The sequence below is a fragment of the Oncorhynchus mykiss genome, chromosome 1 (genome assembly GCF_057628025.1).
Source record: "Oncorhynchus mykiss isolate SJ-2025 chromosome 1, ASM5762802v1, whole genome shotgun sequence".
Classification (NCBI taxonomy): Eukaryota; Metazoa; Chordata; class Actinopteri; order Salmoniformes; family Salmonidae; genus Oncorhynchus; species Oncorhynchus mykiss.
The window spans coordinates 37,621,543-37,645,000 of NC_143022.1; the positions used below are offsets into that span (position 1 = coordinate 37,621,543).

Consider the following 23,458-nt stretch of genomic DNA (forward strand, 5'->3'; position numbering starts at 1 on the left):
TACGTTCATCTCTAGGAGACAGAACGCGTCTCCTTCCTGAGCGGTATGACGGCTGTGTGGTCCCATGGTGTTTATACTTGCATACTATTGTTTGTACAGATGAATGTGGTACCTTCAGGCATTTAGAAATTGTCAACTTAATGTATGTAAACTTCTGACCCACTAGAATTGTGATTAAGTGAAATAATCTGTCTGTAAACAACTGTTGGAAAAATTACTTGTGTCATGCACAAAGTAGATGTCCTAACAGACTTGCCAAAACTATAGTTTGTTAACAAGACATTTGTGGAGTGGTTGAAAAACAAGTTTTAATGACTCCAACCTAAGTGTATGTAAACTTCCTACTTCAACTGTATACAGTGTGCGACTTTATTTATTTATCTTTAATCAATTGCTCACTGACATTTAAAAATAGTTGTAAAGATGAGCAAATAATCTGAAAATCATGAACATGAATGCCTTATAAATTATTTATTCATCAATGGCTTTTGACTCAATTTATTATAAAGTGTTACCTTCTAATTTAATAATATGGTAATTTAGCAGATGCTCTCTTGTTCTCTTTCACTTGAGTTACCTGTGTTAGTGTTTTCTTCTCTTTCAACTCTCTCTCTCTCTCTCTGTATCTCCGTCTCTCCTTCCTATAGCCTTTCTACGGCCTTCCGGCAGCGATCAATCAAATGGTTCTTCTCTCACATGTTGATGTAAGTGTGAGATGCGCTATTCACCATGAGTTTGGGAGAAATGATCTCTACATACTGTTTGTCATCACTCTAGTGGAAAGTTGCTTTGATCTGATGTTGTTTTTTAACTTTATTTTCTCCACAACTCTACTTCTGTACAGGTTTTTACTGGAGTTCAACTTCTGTGGGTTGTGGCGTTCGGATTACGTTGTAGACGGTAAGTTATGTTCTTAATACTCTACGTGACAAAGGCCATTGCAAAGAGGATATTTGGAAACATACCTGTGGAGGGTGAGTCTTTACGTGCTAGCTGAGAGGTTTGCATAAATAGTCTACAAGTTATACATGTATCGTCAACACCATGGTGCGACTGAACACATCAACAAAGGAATTAAGTTATGTTTTATTGACCTCATTTAATTTTTCCCGTAAAAAATACTGAGAATAAAAAAACATTACAACAATCAATCGTCAGTCAATCATTCCAGTACAATTTCAGTACAATTTCATTACCCTCCTCAAGGAGTATTTCTCTTTCTCGTCACAGGAGAAAGACTTCTATGAAACCGTTCTCCAACAATACTTTCACACTGTAACCTTACATAGATAACAAGAAGACATCTTATAAATTACTTCAGGAACTCTGAACATCTTTTCCACAGTTTGAGTGTTCCATTTGAAACCATAAACCATGTTGTTTCTTTCAGACCACTAAGTGGCAGTATTTTACCAACAGAGCAGGCTTTTCCGAGGCCCACTAATATTTATCAAGAAATTAAGAAGATTTAGGTGTTGTTGACCCGCCTGAATCAGAGATTTAATATTTGAAAGATTAAATGAAATGATGGAATATATTAAAATTGCTTGTTAAACAAAAGGCATTATAAACCCCCAAAATATGAATCAGCAGTACAATCTGAATGTTTCCATTTGCGTATCAAACAGTGCTCCTCCCTAAAAAAATCTTATTTTTAATTTTTTGTTCTGCTTTTTCCTGCTTTTGTCATGGACCCATTGAAAATCTCGGAGGCCTCATAGGGGTCCCCGGCCCCCCTATTTGAGAATTGCAACAGCTGAGAACGCCAACCGAGGAGCCAGCCGTAGATCACTTTGCATAGCCCCTTGGCCTGATCATCATTCTGACAGTCTTGAAAGATTGTCTGTCATTAGTCGGGTAGTACTCTGTGGATATGTTATGCCACGTCCCCCAGTAGATTCCGTTCCGCACCCCTTTGTATTTTCCCACATAATATCTCCCGTTGAGGTTGGAAGCCATGCAGGCGTCAAACCACCAGCCTGAGCTGTAGTAGGCCCCACAGTTCCCTGAAGGGTAGCGGTCATAGTCCCTGTCAGGAGTCGTAAAGAACCTGTTGTTGTGGTCGTAACTCTTGCTAAATTGAAGTGCATCTCCTGCCGTGCCCGAGTACCCACCCACAGACAGGCGGTAGCGTAGCCGCTCGCCAGCCACACGGAAGAGCCTGTACTCTGCGTACTCCATCATGCCGTTAAAGTCCTCCAGCTCCACCCTAAGGACCATCACCCTGTTTCGTGTCAGCAGGTGGATGTGGTCGTTGCCCAGCCAGAACTCCCCAACCATCAGGTCACCAAAGCCTGTCCGGTATTCAGCCCAGGTCCGGTTGAAGTCCACACTGCCATCCTGACGGAGCTGAATGACGGTCCACCCTCCGCCATGAGACTCCATGTCACAGAACACTGCAATGGTTCTGTTCTTAGGGTCAGGGGTCACTTGGTAGACTCTGCTATTCCTCTCCCCCCTGGCCATGTGGTCAGAGCAGTCTCTGGGTGCCATGGTAACTGTTGAGTGTAAGGATAGTGAAATGACAAAATTAGTTTGGAGTAGTCTGCAATCTTTGTTGAACAAAAGGTGCCTTGCAGCATAACACAAATATACATATTCTTACTGTAGGCCTACAGAAACTAAACTGGTTGAATAAAGTTTATTTTATTTTTTATTTTTTGCAATTTTTACATTTGAAACTATACACACAAGATTAGAATATGATTGTATCATGCTGAAATAGCTAGCATTTATCGGTTACCATAAATTTGAAGTCTTTTTTATGTTAAAGAAAATGTCCCTGAAACAGATTTCAGTTAAATGTCCATTAGAGTTGTTAAGTCAGTAAGACATTTAGGTGCTTGGCTTAAAGTGGCCTTGAACATTAATAAAAGCTAGCAATAGCTTTGTGTGACACTTAATTTGTTATTTGATATATGTGCCACTCAGCAAAACAATGTGTGTTTAAGCTGACTATGACCTAAAAGCATGCTCTGCACAGTCACACCTTGATCCCTATTTAAGCCACACACACTCACAGACAAGCACATGCTCACATATATAAATTCTTAATTTAACAGAGAATAACCACAAACCACACAACATCTGTTACAAAGATGATGATCTCAAACCTCCACTACATTATAATAGGCTCATTAAACATCACCTTAGGTCGCTTGGACTTCAAAGTTACAATCCTCATCATTTATAATGGAGATGATATCACACTGATATAAAGTTGATTGAGCAATATTTAAAAGAAAATTCCAGAACAACATTGTTCCACTCACAACAATATATTTTCCAGTCACAATTTCCACTGTTATCTGCCATAACCTAGGCTACACTGTTTCAATAGAAGTTTATAATTTATCTTAACCAACGGGGAAAGGAATAGGGTTTTTGTACTTATGTGGGATCTTAATTTGATCAATCTGTTGCAGGATGTATTTTCTGCAATGCAGGACATTTAAAACTTGTAGTGTATTTGAGGTTCAAAAAGGCTTCTTTTTGTCATTTGTCATTTCCACTTAGACGTGTCATACTTGATTTTCCATTATGAAAAATGTATTAACCTCTACAAAAATGTCCATTAATTATAATCCACATAATAATTAAAATCTCCTGTTGCTGCAGGTTTATTTTCCTGCCGTAGCAAACTGGCTCAAATGAAGATCCCACATCTGTGTAAGCTGTCATCAGAATTTGTAGTGTCGTATTTGTATAGCACGATTCTATTAAGTTTACAAAAAAAGTGGCATCTTAACAACTTAATAACAGTGAATGGCCTTTCTGGATCTTGCTTTGAATAAGTCAACACATTTGGTAGCTACGTACTAGTATATAATACGGCTTGATTCAGTGAACCCATAAGAAAGCTCAAACTAAACTTTACGTCATTATCAATTACAATGTAATTATCATAATTCCATTTAAATAGCAGACAATAGCATGTAAAGTAAAATATAATTAATGAATCTTACCTCCTGGTGAAATCTGTGCAGGGCTTTGAGGCTGGTTCTCCGTCCTGTTAGTCTTGCTGCCTACCTGCTCCTTTTCTGTGAGCAGGTTTAACCCAGGACGGACCTTTGGATGCCCTCCTCGAGAAACCTTTGGCCCTCCGCTTGTATCCTTTGTGTCATTCAGACTAGCAGATACCTGGCTGGTCTTCACACGCAGTTCTCTCACACTGGTGGTGGAAGACTCCGGTATGGGGCTGGGGGTAGGGGAGTTGGGGCTGGGAGTAGGGGTGTCAGGGCTGGTGGTAGTAGGGCTATGGTTAGAGTTGGCCAATGGAATGGGACTAGTAGTGCTAGTTTTGGGGCTAGGCCTTGTGCTAAATTGTTGCCTTGAGCTGGTCTTTTTTAGACTGGCGATAGTAGTGGTCATTGTGACTGGGCTAGTGGATGTTTTCAGGCTAGTTCTAGAGATTATTTTTGCGCTAGAGCTGAGGGTAGTTTGTTGGTTAGGTCTTGTAGTTCTTGAGCCAGGGCTTGTGGCCGTTTGTGGGCTGGGGTCAGTCATAGTCCTTTGGCTATTGGATGTCTTGGGGCTAGGTGTGGAGGAAGTGGTCCTTGGACCTTGGGTGGTGGTTTTGGGCCAAGGCTTTGGAGCAGGTCTGGGCTTCAGCACAGGCTTTGGTCTTGGTCCAGGTTTAGGTGTTCGGTGTGGAATAGGTATTGGGTCTGGTTTGGGCTTTGTGCCAGGTTTAGGCTTACGTTCAGGTTTAAGCTTTAGGCCAGGTCTGGTAGTTGTTGTGCTGGGTTCTAGCTTTTGGGCAGACTTTGTCTCAGGACTGATGCTGATACTGGTGGTCCTTGAACTGGAACTTATGGAGGTTGTGGTTGCTGGAGTTGTGGTTGCTGGAGTTTTGCTGCTTGAGCTGGAAGAGTTGGTCCAAATTCTTGAACTGGTAATCTTTGAGCTAGTGTTAGTGGTGGTTGTGGGTTCTGGAGTTGGGCTACCGCTGGTGCTGGTCCCGATGCTGAGCCTGAAGGTTCTGTAGTTCATCCTGAATCCTGGACTAGTGACCTTTGGGTCAGGATTAGTGGTGATTCTGGTTGCTGAAAATGAGCTCAGTGTTGTACTACTTCGGCTTGAGCTGGAAGGTCCATTCCGGATGCTTGGACTGGTGGTCGTTGGGCCAGGGCTACTGGTGGTGGCTATAGAGTGGATCTGTGTTGTGCTGCTTAGACTAGTACTGGTCCTGGTGTCCCGTAGAGTGGGGCTGGTAATGCTGATCCCAGGGCTGAAGCTGGTAGTCCTGAACCTTGAACTGGTAGTATTGGAGCTTGGGCTATGGATAGTGGTAAGAGATGGGTCAGGCCTGGGCGTGAATTTTGGGCTGGAAGAACTAGTAGGATTGGGTGGTCTGGGCTTTAGGACAGACTTTGGTTTTGGTCTTGGTTTGGGTCTTAGGCCTGGAATAGGCCATGGGCCTGGTTTGGGATTTGGTTCAGTTTCAGGCCTTAGGTCATCTTTAGGCTTTAGGCTGGGTCTGGACTGTAGGCCTGGTCTGGGTTGTGGCCCAGATTCTGGCTTTGTGCTAAATCTGGGGATCCACTGGGACCTGGTGATCGTTGGGCTGGGTCTAGCATTTTGGTCAGACTTTGTCACATGGCCGGAGCTGGCACTGATGCTCAGCGAGTTGAGTCTAGTAAAGCTGGTTGATGGGCTGGGGATAGTGGCGGAGGAGCTGGCCTTGATAATTGGATTGGTGGTGGTTGTAGTTGCTGGAGTGGGACTACTGCTGGTTCTGGCCCCAGGGCTAAGGCTAGTGGTGGTGGTTGAAGTTGAGCCGGGTTTGAGTGTGGTATTTGGTTCTGAACTGGAGAAGCTATTCGGGCTGGGTGTTCTGGGCTTCAAGACTGATTTAAGCTTTGATCCAGGTTTAGGCTTTGAACTTGGAATAGGCCTTCGGCCTGGTTTGTGCTTTTGGTCTTGTTTGGGTTTTAGGCCAGGTTTGGGCTTAATGCTAAATCTGGGGGTTGTTGAGCTGGGTTCAGGATGTTGGGCAGACTTTGACTCAGGACTGATGCTGGTATTGGTGGTCCTTGAGCTGAGGCTAGTGAAGCTGGTGCTTGAGCTGGGGCTAGTGGTGGTTTTGGTTGCTGGAGTTGGGCTTAGTGTGAATCTTCCTGAGCCTGCCCGGATGCTAGAACTGGTGATCTTTGGGCTAGAGCTAGTGGTGGTTGTGGTTGCTGGAGAGTGACTTGGTGTGGTTCTGCTGAGACTGCCTGAACTGGGTTTTGTAAAGCTAATCTCAAGGTTGGAGCTGGTAGTCCTGGAGTTTGGACTTGTGGTCTTTGGGCTGAGGCTAGTGGGGATGTCTGGAGTTGAGCCAGGTCTGGGAGTGGTCTTTGAGATGGAGCTGGGGGAGTTGTTTGTATTGGGTGGTCTGGGCTTTAAGTCAGGTGTGAGCTTTGGTCCAGGTTTGGGTATGGGTCCTGGAATTGGACTTAAGCCTGGTTTAGGCTGTAAGCCAGGTCTGGGAGTCAACCAGAACCTAGTTCTAGAGATTGGATGGGTGGTCCTTGAGCTAGGTCTAGCAGTGGTTGTAGTTCCTGGAGTGGGGCTACCACTACTGCTACTGATGATGCTGACCACAGGGCTGGAACTAGTGGTCTTGTAGCTTGGGTTAGTAATCTTTGTGGTAGTGCCTGGAGAGGGGCCTGGTGTGGTGCTACTTTGGCTAGTACTTGTCCGCGTGGTCTGCCAACTGTGGCTTGTGATTCCAGGGCTGAGGCTAGTGGTGGGAGTTATGTTACTGGTCTTAGGGTTGAGGCTGGTTGGGCTGGGTGGTCTGGGCTTTAGGATGGGCTTTGATTGTGGGCCAGGTTTAGGCCTTAGGCCTGGAATAGGCTTTGCACGTGGCTTGTTCTTTAGTTCAGGTTTAGACTTCAGGCCAGGTTTGGGCTGTAGGTTAAGTCGAGACTGTAGGCCAGGTCTGGGCTTGATCCTAAGTCTGGCAGTTGTCGTGTTTGTTTCAGGGATTTGGACAGACATTGTCTCAGGGCTGGAGCTGGTACTGGTGGTCTTTGAGCTGAGGCTAGTGAAGCTGGTCCTTGGGCTGTGGCTAGTGGTGGTTGTTGCTTCTTGAGTTGAATTTGAGCTGGAAGAGCTGGTCGGGATGCTTGAACTGGAAGTCTTTGGGATAGCGCTAGTGGTGGTTACTGGAGAGTGCCCCGGTGTGGTGCTGCTTTTGCTGGTACTTTTCTTAGTGGTCTGTTGACTGGGTCTTGTAAAGCTGATCCCAGGACTAAAGCTTGTGGTGGTGGTTGAAGTTGAGACACTTCTTGGATAGGTATTTGGGCTTGAGCTAGATGAGCTGGTTGGTTTGAGTGGCCTGGGCTTCAAGACAGGCTTTGGTTTTGGTCCAGGTTTGGGTCTAGGGCCTGGAATGGGTTTTGCACCTGCTTTGGGCTTTAGGCCAGGTCTGGGCTTAATCCTAGGTCTGGTAGTCATTGTGATGTGTTCAAGGTTTTGGTCGGATGTAATCTCAGGGCTGGAGCTGGTACTGGTGGTCCTTGAGCTAAGGCTAGTGAAGCTGCGGCTAGTGGTAATTGTAGTTGCTGGAGTTGAACTTGACGGTGTGGGATTTAGGACAGGCTTTGATTTCGGCCCAGGTTTTTGTCTGTGGCCTGGAATAGGCTTTGCAGCTGGTTTTAGCTTTACGCTGGGTGTGGGGGTCCACAAGGACCCAATTCTGGCACTTGAACTGGTGGTCCTTGGGCTAGATCTAGCGGTGGTTGAATTTCTTAAAGTTGGGTCACTGCTACTGCTGGACCTAGGGCTGGAACTAGTCACCCTATAACTTGGGCCAGTAATCGTTGAGCTAGGATTAGTGGTGGTGGCTGAAGAGTGTCCCAGTGTGGTGCTACTTTGGCTGGGTTTTGTACCTGGTTTTGGCTTTAGGCCAGGTCTGGGCTTAATCCTAGGTTTGGTAGTCATTGTGCTGGGTTCAGGGTTTTGGGCAGATGTTGTCTCAGGGCTGGAGCTGGTACTGGTGGTCCTTGAGCTGAGGCTAGTGAAGCTGGTCCTTGAGCTGCGGTTAGTGGTGGTTGTTGTTGCTGGAGTTTGTCTTGGCCTTGTGCTGTTAAAACTGCCTTGACTGGGGCTTGGATTACTAATCACTGGGCTGGAATTGGTAGTAAAGGAGCCTGGACTGGTGATATTTGTGCTGAGGTTTGTGCTGGTGTCTAGAGTTGAGCCAGTTCTGGAAGTTGTCTCTGGGACGGCTAGGGAAGAGCCAGTTGAACCTGATGGTGTGGGCTTTAGGACAGGCTTTGATTTTGGTCCAGGTTTGGGTCTGGGGCCTGGATTAGGCCTTGCACCTGGTTTTGCCTTTAGACTGGGTCTGGGGGTCCACCGGAACCCAATTCTGGAGCTTGGACTGGTGGTCCTTGTGCTAGGTCTAGTGGTGGTTGTAGTTCCTGTAGTTGAACTACTGCTAATGCTGTCCCCAGGGCTGGAACTAGCAGTATTGTAGCTTGTGCTAGTCACCTTTAAGCTAGGACTATTGGTGCTGGCTGAAGAGTGTCCCGGTGTGGAGTTGCTTCGGATGGTACCTTTCTTAGTTGTCTGTAGATTGGGTCTTGTAAAGCTGATCCCAGGGCTAAGCCAAGTAGTGGTTGTTGAAGTTGACCCAGTTCTGTGATATGTCTTTGGGCTAGAGCTGGAGGAGCTTGTTGGACTGGGTGATCTGGGCTTTAGGACAGGCTTTGATTTTGGTACAGGTTTTGGTCTGAGGCCTGGAATAGGTTTTGTGCCTGGTTTGGGCTTTTGGCCAGGTTTGGGGTGTAGGCCAGGTCTGGGCTTAATCCTAGGTGTGGTAGTCATTGTGTTGGGTTCAGGGTTTTGGGCAGATGTCGTCTCAGGGCTGGTACTGGTGGTCCTTGAGCTGAGGCTAGTGAATCTGGTCCTTGGGCTGCGGCTAGGGGTGGTTGTAGTTGCTGGAGTTGAACTTGAGCTGGAAGAGCTGGTTGGGACGCTTGAACTGGAAGTCTTTGGCCTAGGGCTAGTAGTGGTTACTGGAGAGTGTCCCGGCGTGGTGTTGCTTTTGCTGGTGCTTTTCTTAGTGGTCTGTAAACTGTGTGTTGTACAGCTGATCCCAGGGCTAAGGCTGGTTGAAGTTGAGCCAGTTCTTGGATAGGTCATTGGGTTTGAGCTTGTTGAGCTGGTTGGGCTGGGTGGACTGGGCTTTAGGACAGCCTTTGGTGTTGGTCCAGGTTTGGGTCTGGGGCCTGGAATGGGTTTTAATCCTGTTTTGGGCTTTATGCCAGGTCTGGGCTTAATCCTAGGTCTAGTAGTCATTGTGCTGGGTTCAGGGTTTTGAGCAGATGTCATCTTAGGGCTGGAGCTGGTCCTGGTGGTCCTTGAGCTGAAGCTAGGGATGCTGGTTCCTGGGCTGCGACTAGTGGTGGTTGTAATTGCTGGAGTTGAACTTGAGCTGGCAGAGGTGGTTGGGATGCTTGAACTGGAAGTCGTTGGGCTAGTGTTGGCTGCTGAAGAGTGTTTTGCCATTGTGCTGTTAAGACTGCCAAGACTGGGGTTTGTATTATTAATCCCTGGGCTGTAGCTGGTAGTGCAGGAGCCTGGACTGGTGGTATTTGGGCTGAGGCTTGTGCTGTTGTCTGGAGTTGAACCAGGTCTGGAAGTGATGTCTTGGTCAGAGCTGGAAGAAACAGTTTTCCTTGATGGTGTGGTATTTTGGACAGGCTTTGGTTTTGGTCTAGGTTTTGTTCTGGGGCCTGGAATAGGCTTTGCACCTGATTTTGGCTTTAGGCCAGGTCTATGGGTCCACAAGGACCCACTTTTTGTGCTTGGACTGGTGGTCCTTGGGCTAGATCTCGCGGTGGTTGAAGTTCCTGGAGTTGGGCTACTGGTACTGCTGACCCCATGGCTGGAACTAGTTGTCTTGAAGCTTGGGCTGGTAATCTTTGAGCTTGGACTAGTGGTGGTGGCTGAAGAGTGTCCCATTGTGGTGCTGCTTTGGTTGGTACTTGACTTAATGATCTGTAGACTGGGTCTTGTAAAGCTGATTCCAGGGCTAAGGCTTGTGGTGGTGGTTGAAGTTGAACCAGTTCTGGAAGTGGTCTTAGGGTTGAAGCTGGAGGAGCTGGTTGGGCTGGGTGGTCTGGGCCTTTGGACAGGCTTTGGTTTTGGTCCAGGTTTGAGTCTGGGGCCTGGAATGGGTTTCGTAACTGGTTTGGGTTTTGTGCCTGTTTTGGACTTTATGCCAGGTCTGGACTTAATCCTAGGTCTGGTAGTCATTGTGCTCGGTTCAGGGTTTTGAGCAGATGTCGTCTCAGGGTTGGAGCTGGTACGGGTGGTCCTTGGGCTGAGGCTAGTGAAGCTGTTTCCTGGGCTGCGGATAGTGGTGGTTGTAGTTGCAGTAGTTGAACTTGAGCTGGAAGAGCTAGTTGGGATGCTTGAACTGGAAATATTTGGGCGAGAGCTAGTGGTGGTTGCTGGAGAGTGCCTTGCCATTGTACTTCTAAGACTGCCTAGACTGGGGCTTGTATTACTAATCCTTGGGCTGGAGCTGGTAGTAAAGGATCCTGGACTGGTGGTATTTTGGCTGAGGCTTGTGCTGTTGTCTGGAGTTGAGCCAGGTCTGGGAGTGATCTCTGGGACAGAGCTGGAAAAGCCAGTTGGGCTTGATGGAGTGGGCTTTGGGACAGGCTTTGGTTTGGGTCCAGGTTTTGTTCTGGGGACTGGAATAGGCTTTGCACCTGGTTTTGGCTTTAGGCCAAGTCTATGGGTCCACAATAACCCAATTATGTCACTTGGACTGGTGGTCCTAGGGCTAGATCTAGCAGGGGTTGAAGTTCCTGGAGTTGGGCTACTAGTACTGCTGGCCCCAGGGCTGGAACTAGTTGTCTTGTACCTTGGGCTGGCAATCTTTGAGCTCGGACTAGTTGTGGTGGCTGAAGAGTTTCCCAGTGTGGTGCTGCTTTGGTTGCTACTTGTCTTAGTGGTCTGTAGAATGGGTCTTGTAAAGCTAATTCCAGGGCTAAGGCTAATGGTGGTGGTTGAAGTTAAGCCAGTTCTGGAAGTGGTCTTAGGGTTGAAGCTGGAGGAGCTGGTTGGGCTGGGTGGTTTGGGCTTTAGGACATGCTTTGGTTTTTGTCCAGGTTTGTGTCTTTGGCCTGGAATGGGTTTTGTGCCTGGTTTAGGCTTTAGTCCAGGTCTGGGCTGTAGGCCTGGTCTGGGCTTAATCCAAGGTCTGGTAGTCACTGTGTTGGGTTCAGGGTTTTGGACAGACGTTGTCTCATGGCTGGGACTGGCACTGGTGGTCCTTGAGCTGAGGCTAGTGAAGCTGGTCCTTGGGCTGTGGCTTGTGGTGGTTGTAGTTGCTGGAGTTGAATTTGAGCTGGAAGAGTTGGTCGGGATGCTTGAACTGGAAATCTTTGGGCTAAGGCTTGTGGTGGATACTGAAGAGTGTCCCAGTGTGGTGCTGCTTTTGCTGATACTTGTCTCAGTGTTCTGTAGACTGGGTATTGCACAGCTGATCCCACGGCTAAGGCAAGTGGTGGTGGTTGAAGTTGAGCCAGGTCTTGGATAGGTCTTAGGGCTAGAGCTTGATGAGCTGGGTCGTCTGGGCTTTAGGACAGGCTTTGTTGTTGGTCCAGGTTTGGGTCTGGTGCCTAGAATGGGCTTTGCTCCTGGCTTGGGCTTTAGACCAGGTCTGGGCTTAATCCTAGGTCTGGTAGTCATTGTGCTGTGTTCAGGGTTTTGGGCAGATGTCATCTTAGGGCTGGAGCTGGTACTGGTGGTCCTTGAGATGAGGCTAGTGAAGCTGGTTCCTGGGCTGCTGCTAGTGGTGGTTGTAATTGCTGGAGTTGAACTTGAGCTGGAAGAGCTAGTCTGGATGCATGAACTGGAAGTCGTTGGGCTAGTGGTGGTTGCTGGAGAGTGTATTGGTGTTGTGCTGTTAAGACTCCCTAGACTATGGCTTGTATTACTAATCCTTTGGCTGGAGCTGGTAATAAAGGATCCTGAACTGGTGGTATTTGGGCTGAGGCTTGTGCTGTTGTCTGGAGTTGAGCCAGGTCTGGGAGTGATCTCTGGGACAGAGCTGGATGGTATGGGCTTTGGTTTTGATCCAGGTTTGGTTCTGGGGCCTGGAAAAGGCTTTGCACCTGGTTTTGGCTTTAGACCGGGTCTGGGGGTCGACAAGAACCCAATTTTGGCACTTGGACTGGTGGCCCTAGGGCTAGATTGAGCAGTGGTTGAAGTTCCTGGAGCTGGGCTATTGCTACTGCTTGCCCCAGGCCTGGAACTAGTCATCTTGAAACTTGGGCTGGTAATCTTTGAGCTAGGACTAGTGGTGTTGGCTGAAGAGTGTCCCAGTGTGGTGCTGCTTTGGTTGCTACTTGTCTTAGTGGTCTGTAGACTGGGTCTTGTAAAGCTGATTCCAGGGCTAAGGCTAGTGGAGGTAGTTGAAGTTGAGCCAGTTCTGGAAGCGGTCTTATGATTGAAGCTGGAGGAGCTGGTTGGGCTGGGTCGCCTGGGCTTTAGGACATGCTTTGGTTTTGCTCCAGGTTTAGGTCTTAGGCCTGAGACTGGCTTTTCGCCTGGTTTAGGTTTTCGTTTATCTTTAGGCTTTATGCTGTGTCTGGGCTTTAGGCCTGGTCTGGGCTGTGGCCCAGATTTTGGCTTTGTGCTAGGCCTTGGGTTCCACCATGACCTGGTAATTGTTGGGCTGGGTCCTGGGTTTTTGTCCGTCATTGTCCGTGCAGTGCTGGAGCTGGTGGTGGTGGTCCATGAGCTGAGGCTGGAGGAGCTAGTCAGGCTGGGTGGTATGGGCTTAAGGCCGGGTCTGATGGCCTGGATAGTTTGGTTGGGCTTGTGCTTCTGGGAAGGTCTGTTTCTTGGGCTAATAATACTTTTTGATGAGCTGATGGTTGTTTGGTGTGAGCTTGTTTTGATACTTGGGATGGTTCTGTCAGTCCTGTAGTTGGTGCCTGAACTTGGGGTTGTGATGGGGCCAGACCTGGTGGCTCCTTGGCGAGGTAAAGAGGAGATGGTCCTTTGACTTGAGCTTGTGTTCAGAATTGATTTCCTTGTGCTGGAGATGGAGGAAAATCTTGGGCTAGAGGTTGAGCTGGAGGAAGGACTTGGAATATATCCACCGGCAGTGTCTGATCTAGATCCTGGGCTGGGATTGGTGGCAGGGCCTGAGATGGAGGTGGATGTTTGGTCTGGTCCTGAGGAGTGAGGTCTGGGGATTGAGCCCTGTGTCAAACCACTGCTTGGGCTAGTTGAGGCTATGTCCTGATTATCACTTGACCCATCTGTCGTCACCACTATGCTGTGTCTCTGCACTTTTTGGACTCTTTTTTCTACCTCTTTCTCTATCTTCTTTACTGTCTCCTCTCTCTGATTCTCTTTCTTTTCTTCTGTCTGTCTGTGGCTTGGGGTTTGCTTCTCTCTCTCTTTCTTCTTCTGCCAATCTTTCTCTCCCTGGGTCTTCTTCCCTTGAAAAGGATGTTGGCTCTGCCTCTCCTTCTCTTTCTTTTTTTCACTATCTTTCTCTATCTTCCCTTCCCTTTCCCTCTCTATCTCCACCTGATGTTGTCCCTTCTCCTCGATCTGTTCCCTATTTCCCCACCCTCTCTCTTCTTTCTCTCTACTCTCACGCTCCAGATCCTTCTCCCTTAACTTATCCCCCTGACTCTCCTCGGTTTCCACCTTCGTTTCCCATAACCTCTCTCTTTCATTTTCACTCCCCCTGTTTTTCTCTATCTCTCCCCCTCTCCCCTTTTCCCCTTCTAAAATGTTCTCCTTCTCCATCTCTGTCTCCCTTCCCTCCTCTTCCTCTCTCTTGGTCTCATTCTCTATTTTTCTCTCCCTCTCTATCGCCCATTCCCTGTTTCCCCCTCTTTCTCTCTCATTTTCCCTCTCCCACTCTCTCTCCCACTCTTTCTCCCGTTCTCTCTTTCTTATCTCAACAATATTGTTCTCAATCTCCCTGGCCCTCTCCTCCACTCCCTCTCTCTCTTCCACAATTGTTCTCTCCCTGCCTCTTGCCCCCTCTCCCTCTCCCTCCTTGTCCATCTTCCTTTCTCTGTCTCCCTGTCTCTCTGTCTTCTTCTCCCACTCCTTCTTCCCCTCTTTCTCCTTCTCCCTCTCTCCCAATCTCACCTTCTCCTTCTCTTCTTTCTCCCTCTCTCTGTCCCCCAGCCTCTCTCTCTCCCGCTCCATCTGGCTTATCCTGCACTCCATGCAGGCTCTCTTCAGTTGCTCCACGGTCTCCTTTAGCCTCTGCACCTCCTTCACCGTCCTCTCCAATTCCCTGAGCTGCCGGGGCAGCATGACGTCCAGCGGAGGCAAGGTCACTCGGTAGGGGCATGCGTCCTCGTCCATCCCCTCTCCCCCACACTTCCCTGCAGGCTTTATAGTTACCAAGCAGCTCCCAGAATCTGTACCCCAATTAAAGTCTCCCTTGCTGAGGTTTGCATAGTTCCCAGGGGGCGTAGAGAAGGCCAGCAGGGTCCCGCACACGCAGAGCACAGCCAACCTCATCGCTATCCTGAGCTATAAGAATTCTGAGAGAAGAGAAGGCGAGAGAGGGTGCATGAGGATGCCAAAGACCCACCTCGGTGTGTGTGAAGCTGTGACAGAGAGTGGGAGGGAGGAAAGAAGGGGAAGAAAGAGGAGGGGACTGAGGGACTTCTTGAAAGTGGTGTTTGCTTGTGTGAGAAGGATTTAGAGGAGAGAGAGAGAAAAGGAATGGGAGTGAGGGATTAAAAATTGGGCGTCCACTTCAAGGGGGTATCCATGTCTGTGAGTGAGACAGGAAAGGATGAGATGAAGAAAGAGGGAGTGAGAGGTAAAGAGAGAGAGGGGAGGAAAGAGAGAGAAAGAGATAATTGGGGGATTATAGCAGTCGTTGGCTGCTTCAGCATGTCACCAAAAGAGTTAACAGGTACGGAGCTAAATTGGTTATAAAAGGCAGGAAAAGCTTTAAAAACGAAAGGCATTTATACAGCATATCGTAATCCTATTATTATTTTCCACATTGTCTTTAACCAAATCAAAACATCTAATGAGGACCATTCGCAACGCATTCTTATTCCATGCTGTAATGATAAGCACACATTGTTTTCTCTTCTTGTATATCACTGCAGTGAATGTGTGACGGTCGCTTTGGCATCCATCTCCCCATGTGTCCTGTGAATAGGGCCGACACACATGCGAATGACAGATGAAATGGGTCCAAATATGCATTTGAAGCACAAAGTCGTCGGGCCCTGGGCTGTGGCTTTATGTTTGTTACGTTACTGTTCAGACATATCTGATATCTCGCTGTCTCTGAGTCTTAGTTCTCTCTGGCTTGAGTGGAATAACAGGCAAGAATTTATCATCACATATTTATCCAAGGGGGTTTGTGGTTGCTAAATACAGTCTATGGTTAATGAATTGTCTTAGTTAGAGATAAGGATTATGGGCCAATTGTATGCATTCTATTCATGGAAAGAGCAAAGTTTTACGCCTTTGGAATGTGCCACAGAATACTGTACTGGTATAAATCCACAGTGCCTACGTAGTCGAAGAATGAAGTTGCCCCCGATACACATGACTAGGCACCCACCCCAATGGCTCAGGTTATGATTTGGGTGGGTGAATTTTTTAAATCCTAGATATGTGCCTAAGGGCAACTTCTACCCAGAACGATGGCACTACACTGCACAGCCAATTTCCTTCATATTTATTTTAGACCCAGGCCATTAACACCCTCTGCTGTGTCCATAGCCATGTTTGGTCGGGAGTGGGGTTTTCATCCTCAGGGTGCCCTCTTTCTGAACGCAGTGTTTTGAATTCCCATGGTAACCTGTCTTGGTCTACTCTCTGTCCTGGGTTGTGTAAGCACTAAGCAGCACTATAGTTTTTACTTAAACCGGCAAAAATAAACATCTTACTATCAGTGAGGCTTTGCTACCTAGACTGGACTACTAGATCAGGCCTCCCGGCAGGCCTCACCGTCGCCATCCACTCTAGGCAGAGAAGTGACTGTCGTTGGGCCTGTATGTTTGTCTGTGTGTGACTGCCCTATTCCTAACTGAGCTGGATTCACATGTCTGTCTGCGATTCCATGCCACTTCCCTGTAATGCCATAATTCCTGGTAGGCCACTCCAACTCTGGTGCGAGATGTGGCAGGTGTGTTGGCTCTATGCTTAAGTTTTCTTCGCAGACAAACCAGAGTCTCATCTGTCTGTGACGCCATCCTAGTCCCCTGTAATGCAGCACTTGGCATGTGGGTCTGATAGCGTAAACACAGTAAGGTAATGCGCTATTAGGCATGACAAGTCACCTGTCATTACCATGAGGTTATGTTTAGTCTAGAAACTGTAGTTGAGACTCGTCAGCTGTGTTCTGGCTGGATAGGACAAGGACATGAGCTTTTTTCTATTTGTATTTATTAGGATCCCCATCAGCAGTTACTCTACCTGGAGTCCGAGCAGGATACATTATTGTTTATCATAAATAAAATAAAATAACACAACCTAAACAAAACAACACATCATACAAGACATTACATCATTACTATATCCTCACACATCTACAACATACATTGTACAATACTACAATACAATAGTGTTAAAGTATTACAGTGTATGTGTGTGTGTGTTTGTGTGTGTCTCTTCGCAGTCCACTTTGTGCCGTGAGGTGTTGTTTTATCTGTCAACTAATTACTACACACACACTTACACACTTGAACACTAATTAGTTCACATCTTCTCCAGTCTCAGTCAACCCTCTGTCCATACTGAAACTGATAACTTCCTGTTCTTCCATGTAAAAGTTCTGCACTTATTCATTGGTCAGTTGCCTGATTTCTTAAAAATGAGAAAGCGAGGACTTGGAGTCCCACACATCTGGGTTGGATTTCCTACACAGTGTCAAACACAGATAACGTCAGGTCATTTTTGTTTCTGTTTCAAGAGCCTGTACCTCATTAAGACATTGTTTGACAATTCCCTCTAAGATTCCCTGAGTTGATACAGGGTCTGGAAAACATGCTTTAAAGGGGGAGTGGATTGTTTGGTTCTAACACCTCTCACCCAGGGGAGTCTGACTCTCAACCATCCACACAATCGTTATAAAAAAAACGTTATATTTTTCCCCTGAAGGAGAAGTTGTGATGTACTGGAAAACAGTTTGTTTGTACCTTTATTTCTGCCAGCAAATTTACAACAGGACATTCTAGTTTTATAATCCTCATATTGTGTCCTGAGGGACCACTATATTGTATAACTTGTTTAACTGTGAACTTCTCCATTTAGTTTCACAGTGCACTAATGGAGGAGGAGTGGAAACCAGCAGTAAACAAGATAATTGAGATGTGTCAATTCATTTGACCCTTATCGTGCTTCGCAATAGTGTGAAATCTTCCTCTCCTTATATTCATATCTATCTTCATCTGCATAGATGTGAAAGAGCAGGACATGGGAAAGCAAATTCCATATGTTTTTAGATAAGAGGAGAGGACAGGGAGAGGAGGACACTTCAGACAATTGACTCCAGACGTACAAATTACCTCGACTAACCTGTACCCCACACATTGACTCAGTACCGGTACCCCCTGTACATAGCCTCGTTATTGTTATTTTATTGTGTTAATTTTATACATTTTTTTACTTTAGTTTATTTAGTAAATATTTTCTTAACTCTATTTCTCGAACTGCATTGTTGGTTAAGTGCTTGTAAGTAAGCATTTCACGGTAAAGTCTACCTACACCTGTTGCATTTGGCGCATGTGACAAATAAACATTTATTTGATTTGATTTGACATGTTTGTGGATGGAGAGTGTGTGTGAGGGTCGGAGGGGAGTTACTTACTCTTTCCAGTGAGTCATCACCATCTCCATGGTAACCCACTCATTCAGCGTCAGTTCTCTGTCCAATATACACTCAAGAACAATTTAGGGCCAGAGAAATAAACACACTCTGTTAGAATAATCCACTGTCAGGATTTAACTGAATGCTGTGTTTATTCTGTACTCTCCATTGTCTCTGATGGATTTTAACCTCTACTTGAATGTTGCATTAAAAGGATAGAGTGATATTCAAAAATGGATCCCTTTGCCGAGGGTGCACTTGAACATAATTATTTAGATGAGGGATAGTTTGCATATTTTTACTGTGTTTATTTCTGATTTATGTTTGCATGCAGAGAAACTTCCCTTTTTCAGATAACCAGTGCATTACTGGAAACATGTTGGAACGCTGTTTACAGCTATTTGTTTATTCGGTAACTGAGACGCAAGCTAGGTAATATAAATAATCAATAAATGTGAAAAGACACAGCTGAAGTTGAGCGTAAACAGGCCTATTACTATTATCAAGGTTGGATTGTGTAATCTGAGTCATGTTTTGAAATGACATCACTCTCTTCATGTATTTGGGTTTTAACTAGATCTGTGAAAACAGCAGAGGTTTAAAGTGCATGTGATGTCTCTCTCCGTCTCTCAATTTTCCCTCTCACTATATTTTTCCATTTCCCTCTCTTCTCTCTTCCTCCCTCCCTTCCTTCCTTCCTCCCTCCTTTCATACAAGTACTTGAGAGTATGGCTAGACAGTACACTGTCCTTCTCTCAGCACATATCAAAGCTGCAGGCTAAGGTTAAATCTAGACTTGGTTTCCTCTATTGTAATCACTCCTCTTTCACCCCAGTTGCCAAACTAACCCTGATTCAGATGACCATTCTACACATGCTAGATTACGGAGACGTAATTTATAGATCAGCAGGTAAAGGTGCTCTAGAGAGGCTAGATGTTCTTTACCATTCGGCCATCAGATTATCCACCAATGCTCCTTATAGGACACATCACTGCACTCTATACTCCTTTGTAAACTGATCATCTCTGTATACCTGTCGCAAGACCCACTGGTTGATGCTTATTTATAAAAATCTATTTTACCTCACTGCCCCCTATCTGAGATACCTACTGCAGCCCTCATCCTCCACATACAAAACCAGTTCTGCCAGTCACATTCTGTTAAAGGTCCCGAAAGCACATACACCCCTGGGTCGCTCATCTTTTCAGTTCGCTGCAGCTAGCGACTGGAACGAGCTGCTACAAACACTCAAACTGGACAGTTTTATCTCCATCTCTTCATTCAAAGACTCAATCATGGACATTTACTGACAGTTATGGCTGCTTCGCGTGATGTATTGTTGTCTCTACCTTCTTGCCCTTTGTGCTGTTGTCTGTGCCCAATAATGTTTGTACCATGTTTTGTGCTGCTACCATGTTGTGCTGCTGCCATGTTGCTGCTACCATGCTGTGTTGTCATGTGTTGCTGCAATACTATGTTGTTGTCTTAGGTCTCTCTTTATGTAGTGTTTTGGTGTCTTTTGTCGTGATGTGTGTTTCGTCCTATATTTTTAATCCCAGCCCCTGTCCCCGCAGGCCTTTTGCCTTTTGGTAGGCCGTCATTGTAAATAAGAATTTGTTCTTAACTGACTTGCCTAGTTAAATAAATAAGCTTTCTCTCCCTCCCTCATACTCTGGTCCGCACAGGACTAACTACTGGGCCCAGACGTCAGTTCAAAGTATAGTTTTGATTGACATTTTCTTGAGTTGTCAACTAACGTGAATTCAGTGTGAAAACAACTAAATAATGTCACCATGTCAATTTCAGCAATAAGAGTCCTCTCCCCCTCTCTCGTCAACACCCCCTTCTCTCTCTCTCTATCTCTCTCTCTCTCTCTCTCTCTCTCTCTCTCTCTCTCTCTCTCTCAACAGCAAGACATGGATGTCATTGTTAAGTGAGTCGTTCCTCTGCTGCCACCGTGTGGTATATTTTAATATTGCAGAATAGCCGTGATTATGTATGTTTTTTAACCTTTATTTTTAATAACAAATTCTTATTTTACATTGATGGCTTACCCCGGTCAAACCCTCCCCTAACCCTGACAATGCTGGGCCAATTGTGCGCCGCCCTGACGGACGGTTGTGATACAGACCTCCCGAGTTGCGCAGCGGTCTAAGGCACTGCATCTCAGTGCTAGAGGCGTCACTACAGACACCCTGGTTCGATTCCAGGCTGTATCACAACCGACTGTGATTAGGAGTCCCATAGGGTGGCGCACAATTGACCCAGCGTCGTCTGGGGTTGGCTGGTATGGGCCGTCATTGTAAATAAGTATTTGTTCTTAACTGACTTGCCTAGCTAAATAAATAAAAAATACAGCCTGGGATTGAACCAGTGTCTGTAAAATCAAATCAAAATCAAATTTTATTTGTCACATACACATGGTTAGCAGATGTTAATGCGAGTGTAGCGAAATGCTTGTAATGCTGTAGTGATGCCTCTAGCACTGAGATAAATTGTCACTCAAAAGGTTGGTGTAGTGAGTACCCAAGCAAGGGAAAAAAATTGTCAAATGTGGATGAATATTTTTTTTACAGGAAAGACGCTCATACTCATATATTCTCTATCGTCCAATCTCTTTCATGTATGTCACTATGTCAATGATATATCTCATATCACATTGATAGTGAGAGATGTTACAGTACAGTGGTAATGTCAATATTGTACTATATGCATTGTAACAGTGTAGCTGAGGTACAGGGTGCATAGTATAACATTGTATCAATGACAGCTAGACTTTCCCGTTTGCAAAGTGTTTACTGTTTTTCCCCCTCCACCCTCTTGTCTTCTGACGTACTACACAAGGGGTCCGCCCCTCCCTGTCTCTCACGCAGCAGTTACGTATGAGCGTAAAAAATAGAAACTTTCAAGATGGCTGAGTCCGTAGGATCCATGCATTTCGCAGCTAATGGCAAAATAAATCCCCCCAAACCCTTGGTACCCAAAATACCACCTGAGAGTCGACCACAGTCTTCCAACGATGTCTTCCCCCCACCGCCCAAGAAAGTCAGAATTGAGGAGAAGAGCTTGAAGCAAAAGAAATTGAACGGGGACGTAGTGTGCGCAGGGGAAAAACACAACGGGAAGCAGAGTTATGGAAGCCCAGCGAAATGGAGTTTCGGCCCGGCCAAGCCGAGCAACTCCACCTCGCCAGCTCCCGCACGAAAGATCTTCAAGATCAGCAACTTTCTCGCTTCTCCTTCGAAAGTGAAGAAACCGAAGGAGAAACGTCACAAGGAAAAAGAGAAGAGCACTAAAATGCAGAGCTCACTCCTGGAGAAAGTGAGCCTTCCGAGTTGCCATACAAAGACGGAGAATGGTGATGTAAAGATGTTACGAGGTCAGTCTTCTGAATAACGGATTTCAGGTTAAAAGTCATGGAAACTAGGTTTTAAATTACTAAGGCCAGCTGATTGTAACATTAGTTACAGTGCCACTGTACAGTAGGCCTACATAATGCCACTAGGCCCAGCTGTTTATAATACTACTGACTGATAGGCCTACACTTGAGAAGTTGAACATGAATGATGTGTTGATCATTATCAATATATTTGTTACTACATAATCTGTATTACATTTCCATTTTTAAGATCATACTGGCAAAGATGAGGAAAGAGAGAAGAAAAGGGAGAAGGATACTGATAAGGAGAGGGACAGGGAGAAGAAGAACCACCCAGGGATGGTTGTGAATGATGTTGCGAGGGAGAATGGAGAGGTGAAAATGCCACTGAAAGGTATGGGTGAGAGAAGCTCTTCGTGGTGATTGCTTGGAGATTGATGCCATGTTTGTCATTCCCATGTCAGAGGTGTTCACACTGTTTTAATTTCCCTCTCATAATACATTTAGTCTAAAGCTGTGAAGTAGCTAGGTCATTTACCAGGACTAGTGCCTTCAAGATGTATGCAAATCCTATTTACACCTGTTGGTTTACACGTCTTCTCTTCCATGCAGACTCAACAGAAAAGCCAAAATTCAACTCTGAGGACGAGCTCCTCTTGAAAAAGTTAAAGAAGAAGAAGAAAAAGAAGCACAAAGACGGCGAGAGGGAACGACGCAGCCGTCCCAAGATGTACCACCGCTCCAGCCAGACTGTGTGTTCTGGTGTATCTGTGGACCTGCCTGACCTGCTCAACACACCAGCCAGAAGTAACAACATCACCAATAACAGTTTCTTCCAAACCTTCCCAAGTCCCCATCAGGATTCTTCCAGCATCACCACTAGTACTTCTGTGTCCACCTCCACAGCCTCCATGGTCAGGGAGAGGTTGGGCTATGGCTCCCCCCTCCACAGTGCCCCGTCCCTCGGCATGGCGGTGCTGGAGTTTGGCAGTCTGATCCACGTGGAACAGCAGGCCAACGGCGGGGCCTTGGTGGCCCACGCCTACACCCAGCAGCTGGCCTGTCTCTCACCGGCTGAGATGCAGCGCTTCGCCCAGGAGTTTGTCACCCTATCATTCAGCGAGGACCAAGCTGACGCCGCCCATTACGTCATGGGCATCATCCATGGAGCGGCCTCCTACCTACCAGACTTCCTGGACTACTTCTCCTACAAGTTCCCCAACGCACCCGTCAAGATGGAGGTGCTGGGGAAGAAGGATATAGAGACCACCACCATGACCAACTTCCACACTCAGGTCAGTGGATGGATGAGAGAGAATGCTTTATAATGCTGGTATAATACTGTTGTGCTTTATAAGCATCCCAAAGAATCACCACATCAGTACCAGTCACTTCCACACACTGGTGCTGATGTTGTGTATGTGTGACTTTGAAGTGCATGTGGTTTTTGTAGCCCGGCGTCTTCACGGGACTAGCCTCTCCATCTGGGCCATACCCATTTTGTTTACATTTAGGCTTTGTTATCTTTGCTCCAAAGTCGTTGGTGAATCTTTGACGCTCCATATGTTGTTAGATTATTGCCTGGGTGAGGGTTTGAAGGAATGAATAATTGTAGCGAATTCAGGGGGCATTTTCTACCAAAAGTGAACATACTCAATGACGCCGACCCGGCTGCTGTATTTACCCTAGAATTGTTTTTTTATGCTTTCTTTTCCTTACAGTAGGAAAGCATTGGGCTTCTTCCGACAATCCTCGCTCCTCTTACCCTGTAAATCTCTTTTTAATATGAAAACCCGTCAGGATTCAAACTTGTTAAAGGGTAAATGTGTTTTTATTTTTTTATTTAACCTTTATTTAACTAGGCAAGTCAGTTAATAACAAATTCTTATTTTACAATGATTGCCTAACCTGGCCAAACCCTCCCTAACCCGGACGACGCTGGGCCAATTGTGCACCACCCTATGGGACTCCCGATGTAACTCCTGTGGTGTTTAAGCTTAACATCTTGTTTATCCCAATTAAGATAAAGGGCTTAATCTATACATTTAAGATCATGTGCACATCACAAACACAATGTTAGCTAAGTTGTTTTGATTGTAAATCAAGGAAGTCATTAAAAACACAGAATTGGAAGAAGACATGAGTGACAAATATACTTTATTTGTTTGAAATCAGTGCACTTATCACACATGCAGGAAAATTAAATTGTTTATAAAATGGAACATTCAAAGGCTAATATGAATTGATC

General features: G+C 46.0%; 2 protein-coding genes across 2 annotated transcripts in view; one reads left to right on the forward strand and one right to left on the reverse strand.

Annotated features, from left to right (window-relative positions):
• Positions 1-1,073: 1,073 nt before the first annotated feature.
• LOC110522040 (uncharacterized) lies at positions 1,074-14,791 on the reverse strand. Its single transcript, XM_021600111.3, has 2 exons — positions 3,966-14,791; positions 1,074-2,498 (listed from the first exon to the last, which is right to left on the reverse strand). Exons 1-2 carry the CDS (start codon positions 14,509-14,511, stop codon positions 1,789-1,791), a joined length of 11,256 nt encoding a protein of 3,751 aa, XP_021455786.3. The 5' UTR covers positions 14,512-14,791; the 3' UTR covers positions 1,074-1,788.
• Positions 14,792-20,680: 5,889 nt separating this feature from the next.
• The window catches only part of LOC110522059 (lysine-specific demethylase RSBN1L), a 29,799-nt gene continuing 27,021 nt past the window's right edge, over positions 20,681-23,458 (forward strand). The window contains exons 1-3 of the mRNA XM_036976781.2: positions 20,681-21,210; positions 21,461-21,604; positions 21,823-22,505. Of these exons, the coding sequence (XP_036832676.2) occupies positions 20,742-21,210; positions 21,461-21,604; positions 21,823-22,505 (1,296 nt within the window). The 5' untranslated portion in view covers positions 20,681-20,741. The remainder of the gene's footprint in view (positions 21,211-21,460; positions 21,605-21,822; positions 22,506-23,458) is intronic.